Source organism: Saccoglossus kowalevskii, chromosome 14 (assembly GCF_978046115.1).
Source record: "Saccoglossus kowalevskii chromosome 14, keSacKowa6.1, whole genome shotgun sequence".
NCBI classification, from domain to species: Eukaryota; Metazoa; Hemichordata; class Enteropneusta; family Harrimaniidae; genus Saccoglossus; species Saccoglossus kowalevskii.
In genome coordinates this window covers 32573154-32588322 of record NC_140654.1, presented here as the reverse complement: position 1 = coordinate 32588322, position 15169 = coordinate 32573154, and the positions used below count along the sequence as shown (strand labels likewise).

The 15169-nt window shown below is 34.5% G+C and overlaps 1 protein-coding gene across 10 annotated transcripts in view; it reads right to left on the bottom strand.

Moving 5' to 3' along the window:
- The window catches only part of LOC100369281 (uncharacterized), a 190135-nt gene that overhangs the window by 31632 nt on the left and 143334 nt on the right, over positions 1 to 15169 (bottom strand). For 8 of the 10 annotated variants that reach the window (XM_085508146.1, XM_085508150.1, XM_085508153.1 and 5 more), the window contains 11 exons: positions 8267 to 8459; positions 7518 to 7672; positions 6914 to 7071; positions 6007 to 6193; positions 5103 to 5230; positions 4370 to 4558; positions 3656 to 3796; positions 2898 to 3046; positions 2326 to 2427; positions 950 to 967; positions 11 to 147 (listed from right to left, as the gene is read on the bottom strand). In XM_085508146.1, coding sequence (XP_085364272.1) covers positions 11 to 147; positions 950 to 967; positions 2326 to 2427; positions 2898 to 3046; positions 3656 to 3796; positions 4370 to 4558; positions 5103 to 5230; positions 6007 to 6193; positions 6914 to 7071; positions 7518 to 7672; positions 8267 to 8459 — 1557 coding nt within the window. Of the gene's footprint in view, positions 1 to 10; positions 148 to 949; positions 968 to 2325; positions 2428 to 2897; positions 3047 to 3655; positions 3797 to 4369; positions 4559 to 5102; positions 5231 to 6006; positions 6194 to 6913; positions 7072 to 7517; positions 7673 to 8266; positions 8460 to 12423; positions 12671 to 15169 lie in introns of those variants that run through there. The other 2 variants (XM_085508155.1, XM_085508148.1) reach the window with 2 other exon arrangements.

Genomic DNA, 15169 nt, shown 5'->3' with positions numbered 1-15169 from the left:
AAATACTAACCTCGTTTTTCATTATCACTATCAGAATCACTCAACCTGGAAGAGAAATCTGGCATAGAGGGCGGCAACATGCCTCTCTTCTCTAATATCTGATGAGTCAGCTGTCTTGTCAATTCTAATATTAATTCTGAGTAAAGACTGGAGAACAAAAATATGAGTAAAAAATATTCAGTTAGTGTTGAGAATCATATAAAAAATTGTTAGAAAAAGATTTTCTAATCCTGATTTAGTCACATGAATAATTGAAAAAAAATAATTTATACATGATAAATAAAAAACAAAAATGTAACAGAAAGATGAATATGAACAATCAGCCAATTACAGTGTAATACATACACGCACAAAATATTCTCTCAGTTTGCTTAACGAACAGTTTTAAAAAGTTTGAAAAAAAAATTTAAATTAAGTTGAGCTAATAACATTTCCATCCATGCAAACATCCTATTTGTATATGTATGTTATATCATGCATTTACATATATCCATAACTAGTCAGTAACATCATCCGCTCATGCAGTAGTCCCTGTACCATATAAAGTAGAACATTATGTCTGTCTCAGCATGCAACATACTATAGGTAGTATTTATAATTATAAATTGATTAAATAAACATGCAAGATGATGTACAGTTGCCAGGGAGTGTTCTCCTTTCATTATCTTGATTGTGGCTACTTTCGGTAGCTACTGCCCTCTTGAGGTGATAAGCAGAAATGAAACACTCATGGCTATTAGCATTGCGGGCACAGGTAAGAGTGTTGTCAAGATTATTTGCATAAAATAGAATTTAGAGTTTAGTATTTATTGCACTCATTTTGAAAATACAAAATGTTTAATGAACTGACAGTGGCAAGATTGTCATTAGAAATTCTTGAGAACACTGATAATCCTGATTATCTATTTTCTACATTGTTGTTGAGTAGAAAAGACATTGGCATGTTTACCTGCTATCTCTCTTGACTCTACAAGTTGCAAGATATAAAAGCAAGAAGGGAAGAGCATTGCATGATGGGTAGTCTACAATTGAAGGGACTATAATATGGGTGTCTGAAAGAAGGTTGATATAGGTATCACACCCCAATTAAACTCTCAATAAACTATAACATGAAAATCACATCTCATTTACATATACAGCCATTCTTGTTACTCAAAGTAGAGAAAAGCTGAAAATTTCTAGTTTTAAACTTATCATTATCATAATAGTACACAAATGTCTCCAAACTGAAACTGAATCATAATACTAAAAAATACTTTGCAAATTTTTCTAGCAGTGAAGATTTCTCTTGAGTCCGAAAACACAGATTGTCAATTACTTCCATGTAATTTTGTCTTCACAAATACAATGTAATCCTGAAATCGGGAAATTTCTAGCAGGAATTATTGAACAGTATTAGACACAGCTGACTTCATCTCAAAACTGCTTAGTGTTCATCATAAAATACTGAATCTGAGATATTCTAAATGTGGAGTGAAACCTACAAAGGTCTGATTGAAGAATGGATATCGAATTGACATGTACATATGCTTCCTAGAAATGCAAACCTTATTATAATTGATTCAAAATATGTCATGCATGCATTCTCATTTGTTTCTGTATTTTTGATCAAGTTTCAGTGTTGAATAAAAAGGTTTGAATAAAAAAAAAATGTTCATTTTCCATACATATAGAGAAACACTACTGTAAAATATTTAATTTGGGATTAATCCTTACTGATTTTTGTTGGTGTTTTGATTAATTGTTAATTGTCACTGATTTGTGATGACTTGAGTGTAAAATATAGAAAAAAGGTATATTTGCTGGATTTTATTTTCACTAACATCCATTCTCACATACATTCAGCGAAAACAAAGTATTTTACAGTTGTTACCAGTAACCTTTAACCCTTGGAGCATTAAAGTTTTTGTCACCTTTAAAAAACAAACATGCATCATTTTTTCTATATTTTTCCCAAAAACGTTGATTAAGACAGCAAACAGGAAATGTTGTCACTTTGATCCAAAATTTTTGAGAAATGATAGAAAAAATATAAAATTCAAGTGGAATATTCCACCAATTTAGATTTAGTTTAGACTAAACTGACTGGAAACATTATTGATAATAAACAATTTTTACAATTTATTAGAACACTTGTACAAAACTGAATTGCAAATAATACACAAATGGAGATCAAACAGAAATAATGACACTATACGAACAATTAGTCATAAAAAAAGAAAGCAGATATGATACAAAGTTCTTTGAAAATAAATTATCACAGTTTTTTACAAATTATGCTACAACGATAACTAAATAATAAAAAGTAAATGTATGAGATGTTACCTCTTGTTTTCCTTTGCCTTGGTATAGTCCAATACAACCTCACAGAAGTGTTTACCCATTGATTCAAAATCCTTACTGGTAAAATGACGTGGGGGTTCAGCACTGGAAATAAAAACAAAATTTGTGAGAACAGTGGAATTTGAAATAACAGAACTTTTAAGATGGTGGCTGATTTGTACGAAATGAATTCAAGTTCTTCATTCTACTTCTGGCTGATATTCAACACTGAGGGCGATGTTTAAAAGACATATACTGTCAAACAATTTTAAAATGCATGTAGTAAGACATAGTGACCTGTTAGTTACAGTCCTGTTGACAACCTTATCTTAATATGCAGTGTACATGCCACACACTGTCATGAAGCAATATTTTTTATATGCTGTTGACCGTTCATAGAAGCCATATCGATAACAATGTGTGAATGCTAGTTAAAAATCCATATTTTACATTTATTTCTAAAAAATTACTTCTGATCAGTGCATGTATTTGTTAAAAGTTCATAACTTTTTTTCTAGTTTTTTTTTAACATCTCAATCTATTTTAGTCTAAATAATGATGCAATACCGGTTTACCTTAGTAGGTTTTTGCTACCACAGAATGTTGCTTCCATTGTAAAGCTATTACTGATACCAAGCTGTCTCCACATAACAACTCTACCCGTAGATTCTTTGCATTTCTTCACTTGAAATTTACATCCTCTGAAGGAAAACTTATCGGGTGCCTGCAAGACGAGATTCCCAAATAAAACCGAGTCAATACTGTCATGGTATCATCCAATGATGAGTTTTTAATCTATGATACCACTGGTCTTATTCCAACATTCAAATAATAAATCTAAAACAAGTAGTATTTTTCACAATTGTTTTGTCATCTTTTTTCATACAGAGTAAAAATAATCTTTACAATTGTGCTACCAGAGGAGTAAACAGTACATATGTCACATGACATACATTTATGATAATGATCAATCAAGTATTCATTTAGTTGTTAACATTTTACCCCATTAGTATCCATTTGGAGAGAGAATCCATTTGATGAGTGTCAAAGTCAACTTCTGTCACCATCCACAAAATAGTTCTATTTATAGTCTGCTCTTTTTCACGTGAAATCTTTCAAAAATTTCAAATTTTTTGAACAAAAACTAGATGTTATGTCACATTTTGTCCTTTTGTTTCAAAATTAAGATTGAATTCAGTAAATATTACAGATAATGTGAACAAATTTACCCGAATTTAAGCGAAAAAAAATTTAGCACTCAAAAGGTTAAATAATTACAATAGAAAGAAGAGTATACATCTACTATTTTGATTCTATGAAACAACCTTCATACCTTGACTGACATCATCCATGGGAATAGTCTATCCTGTAAAAATGAAGCAGCGCCACCTTCTCCTTTCATTCCAGAGTTACAGCCATAAATAAATACATTGTGTTTACGACTATGACCATGTAAATCACAGTAAACAACCATCTGTAATAATGAATAATTAAAGCGGTTACAGTAATTTCAATCCATGTATGTGATAAATACAGTATATAAAACTGTCAGATTTTCTCTCGGTTTGAAATCAGTTTGACATTTGGATTACCGCTACAAAAGTATCAATCTATTACTGTTACAAATCAATAGCAGTAATCAATCAGTTTTGAATGGCTTTCAAAAATTACTTTGCAGAATAATTTAAATAACAGACATATAAAAGTCATCAATTGTTGAATATAAGTGAGCCCTGATTTGCAAAATTTCAAATTTGAATAAATGAAAGTATATTATTATTGTTGTCTTCATGACACGTAATGTTTCCCATGGGTCCCATGCTATCTAAAAACATTGTTGTTAACATGAAATTTGAATGCACACTGCACAAAGACTGCAGAACTTTAAAGCGATGGAGTTGTCAAAACGTGTTGTGTTCGATAGCGTCTTATATCGACATATACAATGCATATCTATGCAAAATACATTGTTTAAATTCAAACACGCGCTGCACAACTGTAGCACTTGAATAGGTGAAACAAACAATGTATTTAGTTTTAATCTTACCTCATGTTGTTTTGCAAAGTCTTCTAACATTGACTTCGTATGCCATATTGTTGGAAAAGACTCTTTCTTTGGATGTCGATAGTTCCTATTGAGATCTCTGGCAGCCAAAGAGCATCTATAATTGCCTACTATCACACCGTCAGGATTCAGCATTGGTACTATCTTAAATACAAAATTTCTTCTCAATTCCTGCAATGTAAACATTAGCTTTCAGAATATATATTTCATTATTGTCCTCTTGTGTCTTACATGTATGTAATGATATTTCAATATTTACCGGTAGATGTTATTACACTATTATTCAGTGATACGATTGGATTCCTACCACATACAATATTACATTGTAGTTTTGCTTGGTACAAATGAAGAACGGGATAAAATTATATTGTAATATGACAGAACTACATACTAACCTTGCCTTGATGTTTCTGGGGTATGGAAATTATTTTTTATAAGTGAAGTGAGTAGAAATAACACATTTTCTTGGCATTTGAAATCAAATACCATTATTAGCATAATTATTGAGTATTTATTTTGTTATATAGTTTAAATGATGAATGAATGAATGAATGAATGAATGAATGAATGGATGGATGGATGGATGGATGGATGGATGGATGGATGGATGGATGGATGGATGGATGGATGGATGGATGGATGGATGGATGAATGAATGAATGAATGAATGAATGAATGAACAAACAAAAAAACAAACAAATGAATGAATATTTACCTTGGCACTAGTATCATTACTAGTTAGGAATTCCAGTAATCCTTTCATCATCCAGCTTGAGTTTGTCTCACCAGGATGCACTCGTGCTGATACAACAACTCCTTTTTTTTGCTCATCACGATTTTTATCTAAATGAGATAAAAACAAATTGTCATTGTCTACATCGTTGGGTGTTTGTAGATGTGAATAGTTCATAAGGTTTTGTATAGATTCTAGAAATACATGTTATGAACTTACTGTACTGGCAGATATCAACTTGAAATAAGAGAAATCAAATTGCATGTAGCACTAAGGACTTGAAAAGCATTGTTGTCTAGTATTCTAAATTATTCATTGGTTTTTAATTTGCTATTTACACTGATGAGTAAAATTTGCTAAAGTAAATGCACATGAGCGAATAGAACTCATTGTTTCTCTGCCAAGTATGTAATATTAGAAAAAAACACTTAAATTGCTCAAAAAATCAAAAATAAATGGTTTTAAAGTAATGTAGAGTGTAATGTTAAGCTTTATTTGTCATTGAGAACAGAAAATCAAATGTATATTTTTTATTATGACATTAAAGCAGTTTGGTCAGTAGACTTTGTAGGGTCTTGATCTCAAGGTAATAGTGAGATACTTTTTATGGTTAACTTTACTCAAAGGTCATACATCCTGGTACTTTGTATAGTTTAACTTAACCCAAAGGTTACACATCCTGGTACTTTGTATGGTTTAACTTGACCCAAAGGTCATACATCCTGGTACTTTGTATGGTTAACTTTACCCAAAGGTCATACATCCTGGTACTTTGTATGGTTTAACTTGACCCAAAGGTCATACATCCTGGTACTTTGTATGATTTAACATTTCAATTTAAATGTCTGATAATCATTGTAAAAGTAAATACAGTGATAAAACATACCTTCAGGTGAAGTGATGGTCAAAAGAAAGCAGCTATTACCAGCTTTAGTTTCACACATAACTTCTTTTTTGATATATTTCTTTTTATGTGGATTTGATACAAGACATTCTATATGTTCTTTGAGATCAGTAAATGTATACGGGTAACAATGGGCAAGATAACAGGTGTCGTGTTCAGCTGGAAACTCCTGTAACCATAACAACAATTGAAGTTAACTATAAATAATTTAAATTATTAGTAACCTAGTCATATGATTTATAAACATCCACATAAAGATGTTAGAATTTCAGTTTTGTACCAAAAATATTGAATTCTGATTATAGCATCTAAAAATTGCCTTTGAAAATACAAGAAATGTTAGTGAGATACAAGCAATATATTCTGTATTCGTGTACAAAGACGAGATAATAGTAACATCTTGGAATCTATGTGATTTTATCATTATTAAACTTTTAGTTCAACAATTAAAATTTAAAACTTTATTACACTTTTTAACCAAACTAGAAATGAAATGTTTCTTTACGGTAGTAATAAAGAATTATCTTATCTTATGTGTTTGTTCCAGAACATTGCTGAGGGACAACAGCAGTAAAGGAATCTTTGCATGTGATGTAATTAATGCTCAACCTTATAACATTGTACATATCAGAGATATAGATACATGTAAAAAAGCACTAGCATGGCTGCCAATATCTAGGAATTGTGATCAAAATACCAAACGTGCAAAAGGTCTAATGACTGACGGATCATAAAATCACCCTATTACCATCAAAGAACTATTTACTTGTATGCATTCAGCATCATAGGAACCAAAAATTTCATCAAGTATTAAGTACAATGATCATTCTAACCATCAAAATGTCAATAACAGTATAGCAAATAGAAAACACTCTATGTGCTATCTTACCATTTGCCATTCTAGGACATAATACACCATTTCAGAATGTAGTAATGGGTTTCTTGTTAAATTATAATTGCGTGAGTAACTTATATGATGTCCAGATCTTAGCCAACCAACACTCTTGTCTTGTGCTACTTTCTCTGAATACAATAATGGTCTCATACCTATAATGAAAGTATAAAAAAACAAAAATAAATTTGCTGATATAGATCTAGACAATGTAAATATGCTTTCAGTTTACTTTGCTTGAGTCACAAAGAGGATGTATGTGATGGGTATTTCCCTGCACCTTTATTTCCTGCATCTTTTCCACCCAAAATAAAGTTCAGAGGTAAATAATGTGATTTGATAAAAACTATACAAATCAAACCATTTCTGGTTTAGTTCAAATTGTGCCACACAATATTAACTTTTTCACCACCAGACTTTCTCGCCCAAATTTGTCTGCACTTTTTTCTTATGTTTCTTCAATAAACCCTAATTTTGTAGCCAACAGTTTTTATTCAAAAAATGTAGCTTTTTTGTCCCAAACAGGACTATTTTGTGAATTTGTGATGAGAAGGTTAAAACCATTTCACACAACATGTAAGCATAAATTAGACCCACTTACCATGGTTGTATAAACTATCCCTCTTAAGTAAATTGACAATATTAAATTTATAGGTGACTCCAGGACGCATACGTTGTACTCTAAAATAAAACCACTGTGTGTGTCTATTTGTGTATAAATCTGTCTTCAGTACTAGCTCATACTCAAACTGTCCTCTGAAAATCACAAATTTTGTTACAGTGAATTTCATGAAAGCGTGAATGTTTTTTTATAATAAATTTATAAGATATCAGGATTTATAACAAAAATTCACCTAGAAGACCTTCACACTTCTTTTAAGTCAAAAGAACATGTTTTTTTAGCTATAGAAGTTATTTGCTAACACTCATTACCCATGAGTCTTTGCAGGTTTCCTTCAATCATTAGATGGTTTACTGCCATGTATTCATAATGTGTTGTGATTGGTTGTTTTTAACCATCATTTGAAATTTAGAAAACATTTTATATTAAAAAAAAACATTCATGTCTATATAAAAATCACTGTATTGTGGAAATAAATAGACAACATTTAAAAGATAATAATTAGTAGCAATTGCATCAATTCATGAGTATGACGCCGGTTATTAAAAAAATGCTGAAAAGAATGTACAAAGACAGTACTGGATAGCAAATGTCAATACTACAACAATTATAAATATGCCTGTCAAAATACAGGTTTTCCCGTTTGTTTGTTTGAATCAAATTACTGCTTGAATGAATAGTTACATTTAGTGACGTCATTTCTATATAATAACAGTAGTTGTACTTACATTCTTCTTGCTTGTCTAAGATTACCCGATTCAAATCTTGACTCAAACATCAAACTTGGTGCACATCCTTCAGGCACATCATGTGGTAGACTACCTTTAGTGGTTCTCTCTGAATCAAATACTGATATAACTTTATCCCATCGCCGTGTAAATGTAGTTTTCTGATTATGAATAGTTTGACCATGACTGGGAACTAAATCAAGAAAAAGATTTTTTTTAATCACAGTATTCTCATCAATGCAAGTACTGCCGAATGTAGAACACATAAAAGTAGGAGATAATAATATGTCAACTTAACTATAAAAAAACACACATTAAAATTAGAATAATAAGAATCATAATTAACAAATTAAACAATGCTTGGCAAATTTTTTTGTGAGAAACCTTTACATTTTATTCACTATAGAAGACACAAAACGTACAAAAGCATACATTTTTGTACATATCCAGTTCACAACCATGCACTTCTAAAAGCTGCAAAACTCTACTTGTTCATTCATGCACCACCACATTTCTTAACTCAACTGTTTCCTATGCTTTTAATTTTCATTTAATTTTTGAAATTAGTTTGGTACAAAAATTCCAATTGCATTTCTTTAAAATTGACATGAAAGAAGCAGCAAGTTTGAATGTTTAGGCAAGTATATTGAGCACAATGAAAGGATTGCAGCAATTCTTGTAAAAAACACAACATGAGGTTACTTTTATCACAACAATGGCTGGCTCCAACAATAGTATACTTTAGCCAATGGGTTCTGGAACATCATAAACAAATGTCACGTTTCATTTTGGCACATCATTTTCATTGTAAACACTCTCTTTTATATTAATGAAAGTGAAAAGCCAGAGCAGAGATGCTGGCTTATCAGTACTTTTGTTAGATACACGATTTGATATTTATCCACCATTCTAGATAACAAGAGACTATGCATATTGCTCAAAAAATACTCAACACCAATTATCCCAGATTTTCACTTCTTACACATATTTATAGACACTGGTATTCATCTCACAACACATGGTGATGTGACTGTCCACTCCTCACTTACTACTCACAGAGGTACCAACATTCACACAACACATAGAGATGTGACTGTCCACTCCTCACTTACAACTCACAGAGATACCAACATCCACACAACACATAGAGATGTGACTGTCCACTCCTCACTTACAACTCACAGAGGTACCAACATCCACACAACACATAGAGATGTGACTGTCCACTCCTCACTTACTACTCACAGATACCAACATCCACACAACACATAGAGATGCGACTGTCCACTCCTCACTTACTACTCACAGAGGTGCCAACATCCACACAACACATAGAGATGTGACTGTCCACTCCTCACTTACTACTCACAGAGATACCAACATCCACACAACACATGGTGATGTGACTGTCCACTTCTCACTTACTACTCAGAGGTACCAACATCCACACAACACATAGAGATGTGACTGTCCTCTTCTCACTTACTACTCACAGAGGTACCAACATCCACACAACACATAGAGATGTGACTGTCCACTCCTCACGTACTACTCACAGAGATACCAACATCCACACAACACATAGAGATGTGACTGTCCACTCCTCACTTACTACTCACAGATACCAACATCCACACAACACATAGAGATGCGACTGTCCACTCCTCACTTACTACTCACAGAGGTGCCAACATCCACACAACACATAAAGATGTGACTGTCCACTCCTCACTTACTACTCACAGAGGTACCAACATCCACACAACACATAGAGATGTGACTGTCCACTCCTCACTTACTACTCACAGAGGTGCCAACATCCACACAACACATAGAGATGTGACTGTCCATTCCTCACTTACTACTCACAGAGGTGCCAACATCCACACAACACATAGAGATGTGACTGTCCACTCCTCACTTACTACTCACAGAGATACCAACATCCACACAACACATAGAGATGTGACTGTCCACTCCTCACTTACTACTCACAGAGGTGCCAACATCCACACAACACATAGAGATGTGACTGTCCACTCCTCACTTACTACTCACAGAGGTACCAACATCCACACAACACATAGAGATGTGACTGTCCACTCCTCACTTACTACTCACAGAGATACCAACATCCACACAACGCATAGAGATGTGACTGTCCACTCCTCACTTACTACTCACAGAGATACCAACATCCACACAACACAAAGAGATGTGACTGTCCACTCCTCACTTATTACTCACAGAGATACCAACATCCACACAACACATAGAGATGTGACTGTCCACTCCTCACTTACTACTCACAGAGGTACCAACGACCACACAACACATAGAGATGTGACTGTCCACTCCTCACTTACTACTCACAGAGGTACCAACATCCACACAACACATAGAGATGTGACTGTCCACTCCTCACTTACTACTCACAGAGGTGCCAACATCCACACAACACATAGAGATGTGACTGTCCACTCCTCACTTACTACTCACAGAGGTACCAACATCAACACAACACATAGAGATGTGACTGTCCACTTCTCACTTACTACTCACAGAGGTACCAACATCCACACAACACATAGAGATGTGACTGTCCACTCCTCACTTACTACTCACAGAGGTGCCAACATCCACACAACACATAGAGATGTGACTGTCCACTCCTCACTTACTACTCACAGAGGTACCAACATCCACACAACATATAGAGATGTGACTGTCCACTTCTCACTTACTACTCACAGAGGTGCCAACATTCACACAACACATAGAGATGTGACTGTCCACTCCTCACTTACTACTCACAGAGATACCAACATCCACACAACACATGGTGATGTGACTGTCCACTTCTCACTTACTACTCAGAGGTACCAACATCCACACAACACATAGAGATGTGACTGTCCACTTCTCACTTACTACTCACAGAGGTACCAACATCCACACAACACATAGAGATGTGACTGTCCACTCCTCACTTACTACTCACAGAGGTGCCAACAATCACACAACACATAGAGATGTGACTGTCCACTTCTCACTTACTACTCACAGAGGTGCCAACATTCACACAACACATAGAGATGTGACTGTCCACTCCTCACTTACTACTCACAGAGATACCAACATCCACACAACACATGGTGATGTGACTGTCCACTTCTCACTTACTACTCACAGAGGTACCAACATCCACACAACACATAGAGATGTGACTGTCCTCTTCTCACTTACTACTCACAGAGGTACCAACATCCACACAACACATAGAGATGTGACTGTCCACTCCTCACTTACAACTCACAGAGGTGCCAACATCCACACAACACATAGAGATGTGACTGTCCACTCCTCACTTACTACTCACAGAGGTACCAACATCCACACAACACATAGAGATGTGACTGTCCACTCCTCACTTACTACTCACAGAGGTGCCAACATCCACACAACACATAGAGATGTGACTGTACACTTCTCACTTACTACTCACAGAGGTGCCAACATCCACACAACACATGGAGATGTGACTGTCTACTCCTCACTTACTACTCAGAGGTGCCAACATCCACACAATACATGGAGATGTGACTGTCCACTCCTCACTTACTACTCACAGACGTGCCAACATCCACACAACACATAGAGATGTGACTGTCCACTTCTCACTTACTACTCACAGAGGTACGTACCAACATCCACACAACACATAGAGATGTGACTGTTCACTCCTCACTTACTACTCACAGAGGTGCCAACATCCACACAACACATGGAGATGTGACTGTCCACTTTTCACTTACTTCTCACAGAGGTACCAACATCCACACAACACATAGAGATGTGACTGTCCACTCCTCACTTACTACTCACAGACGTGCCAACATCCACACAACACATAGAGATGTGACTGTCCACTTCTCACTTACTACTCACAGAGGTACGTACCAACATCCACACAACACATAGAGATGTGACTGTCCACTTCTCACTTACTACTCACAGAGATACCAACATCCACACAACACATAGAGATGTGACTGTCCACTTCTCACTTACTACTCTCAGAAGTGCCAACATCCACACAACACATGGAGATGTGACTGTCTACTCCTCACTTACTACTCACAGAGATACTCACTTACCTCCATTAGATAAAGGTTCATGATGTTGTGGAATATCACTTATATGACTTGGTGTGGCAAACAGTGGTCCAATATAATGAGGTGGCCAGTATGGTCCATCCGGCCAAAGTCGAGTTTCACAATTACATTTGCGTTTCTCCGGCAGTGTGTAACACTCATCATGATTACAAGCACAATTATTATTTGATGAAGAGTTTGTAATGGTGTTAGAGAACTCAATTCTTGGGAACATGAGTATGTGATAAATGTCTGAACCAATTAGAAACAATTAAGCCACTGTTCAGTCACCAGGTACGGTAATCCATTGAGTAATACCTACTTGCAAACAGTATGTATATTTACTTGTCCAAGGCAAGTTCCAATAGTCAGTAAATCCTGCTGTTACTTAGCATCCATACTTATTTTCAGCCTTACATAAAAGTTTGTATGTCAAAGACCTGAGGCCACAACAATCTTAAAGTTCAAATCCATAAATGACTGTTATAATCTGGTCTGAATTTGATAAAACACAAAGATACAATAAAGTATGGAATTATTTATATGTCTATATTATACTGACAAAAGTACATATACATATAGACAACTGCCATAAAATCATTTCTACACACAAAATGTGGTGCTGACCAACAAACCACTCAAACTATACCACAGTAAAAAACTATCAATTTAAAGGTAAATCCAACAAATCCTGTGAGATACATAGAGCAAAACACAGGATTGGATATTCACGGCTACAATGAAGAATATTCCATTCACGCTGGTGAAATGTCAGAGTACAATAAAGTCCTGAAACAAACATGTTCAAGGGCAATACTGCTAATATGAACAGACAAGCTTCTCAGACAGTAGTAATCATGTCCATTGTAATCTAAGTCACAATAATCTAGAATTGTCGCAGCACAGCAGATAAACTAACATCTTAATAAGTCTTCAGTAATATACGTGTGTCCTACAGTGGGTATGAGGTTCAGAGGTACAATGGCCTTGTCAGTATGAATAGACAAACATGTCAGAGAAGTGACCCGGTTACCCCGGTTAGCCAATTGTACTTCAATAAGACAGTCAACAATCGACATCGGTTATATATTGTTTAATGTAGATAAGCAGATTGTCAAATTCCACTCCTGCCTGGTACTCATATACTGAGAGTTTTTTAAGTAGCCTATACACTTTTAATATGTAAATGACAGAGGCATGTCTATGGTCAAAATAAGTCATATTTTGAATGATTCCCTAGACAATGCATGTAGTGGTTGGTTTATATGCCCTTCATTACAGATGTGTTTCTAATAAAAGCAGGGAGTGAATGAGTGTGAGGTTTTTTGTGGATAGTCATTATGGTCATTTTATGTTATTTTATTTGATAACTGGTTTCAGGTCAGAAAAGAAATCAGCTTTACAACAACAAAATATGTTATGTGAAATTATACAAGTGCTTAAAAAGATATATATAGGTGAGCAATCATTAGCCTGGTTTCAAATCCAAATAAATTGATTGTTGCCATGGGAACTAAGAATTGGTAATTCCATGTAGTGATAATGTTAATTAGGCAGTACTCTGGCATACGGCTAAATCTAAAGTTGTTCAGAAACCCCACAAGACATTTTATTTTTGTATAAATTATGTAACACTAATTAAGTCAACAAAAATCTAGCAAAATATTCAACAGGTGTTTTTTCAACAACATGTTTTTTTTTCCAAGTCCTTTTCAGATGTTTATGAGATATTTTGCTGTATAGTGTTTTAGTGTACAGTCATTTTCTACTGTTTTTACACATATTTTATGCCATAGTAATTCTCCCCATTCCCACTGTAAGTGCACTGTTAGAATAGAATACATGCAGGTCAATATCATCTCATTAGAGTAGTAAAAATATCAGTTTACTTGAATTTCTCCTGAGGGCAACCCATATGCAATCAATCAAATCAAACACATCTAGAGTTGTATGGCTTTTATATATGTTTGCGAAATATTTCAGATGATTTTAGATGAAATAGACATAATTTTCTATTGGCTACAGATTTAGATCAAAAGTTTTGAAAAAATCTGAAAAAAATTAGGCATTGAAGTTGAGTTTGACTCTTAAAGATATAATAATTAAAGAAAACAGCAATGATGAGACAGTACACTATGAAAACAGCAATGATGAGACAATACACTATGAAAACAGCAATGATGAGACAGTACACTATGAAAACAGCAATGATGAGACAGTACACTATGAAAACAGCAATGATGAGACAGTACACTATGAAAACAGCAATGATGAGACAGTACACTATGATGAGACAGCAATGATGAGACAGTACACTATGAAAACAGCAATGATGAGACAGTACACTATGAAAACAGCAATGATGAGACAGTACACTATGAAAACAGCAATGATGAGACAGTACACTATGAAAACATGCAGTAGTAAACACATGCATGCATGCATGCATGCGTAATAACAAGATTGTAATCCTTATATTGTGGACTGGAATCTAAGAGAACAAAGAGATATCCTGCAACTACAATAACACTGATAACCCTTCAGTCTCAAGTGAAGCATAAACAGTGAATGAATTCACCATAGAATCAAAGTACTTGATGTAAACATGTAAGTCAACAAATTATTGTCAATGTCTCTGTTAGATAGATATGGTATGTAGTCAGTTGGCATAAATGAGAAAATAAAATAAATTTGTTTAATCTACTAATATTTACTATATATGAGCCACCATCTTGAATGCGGCATGAAA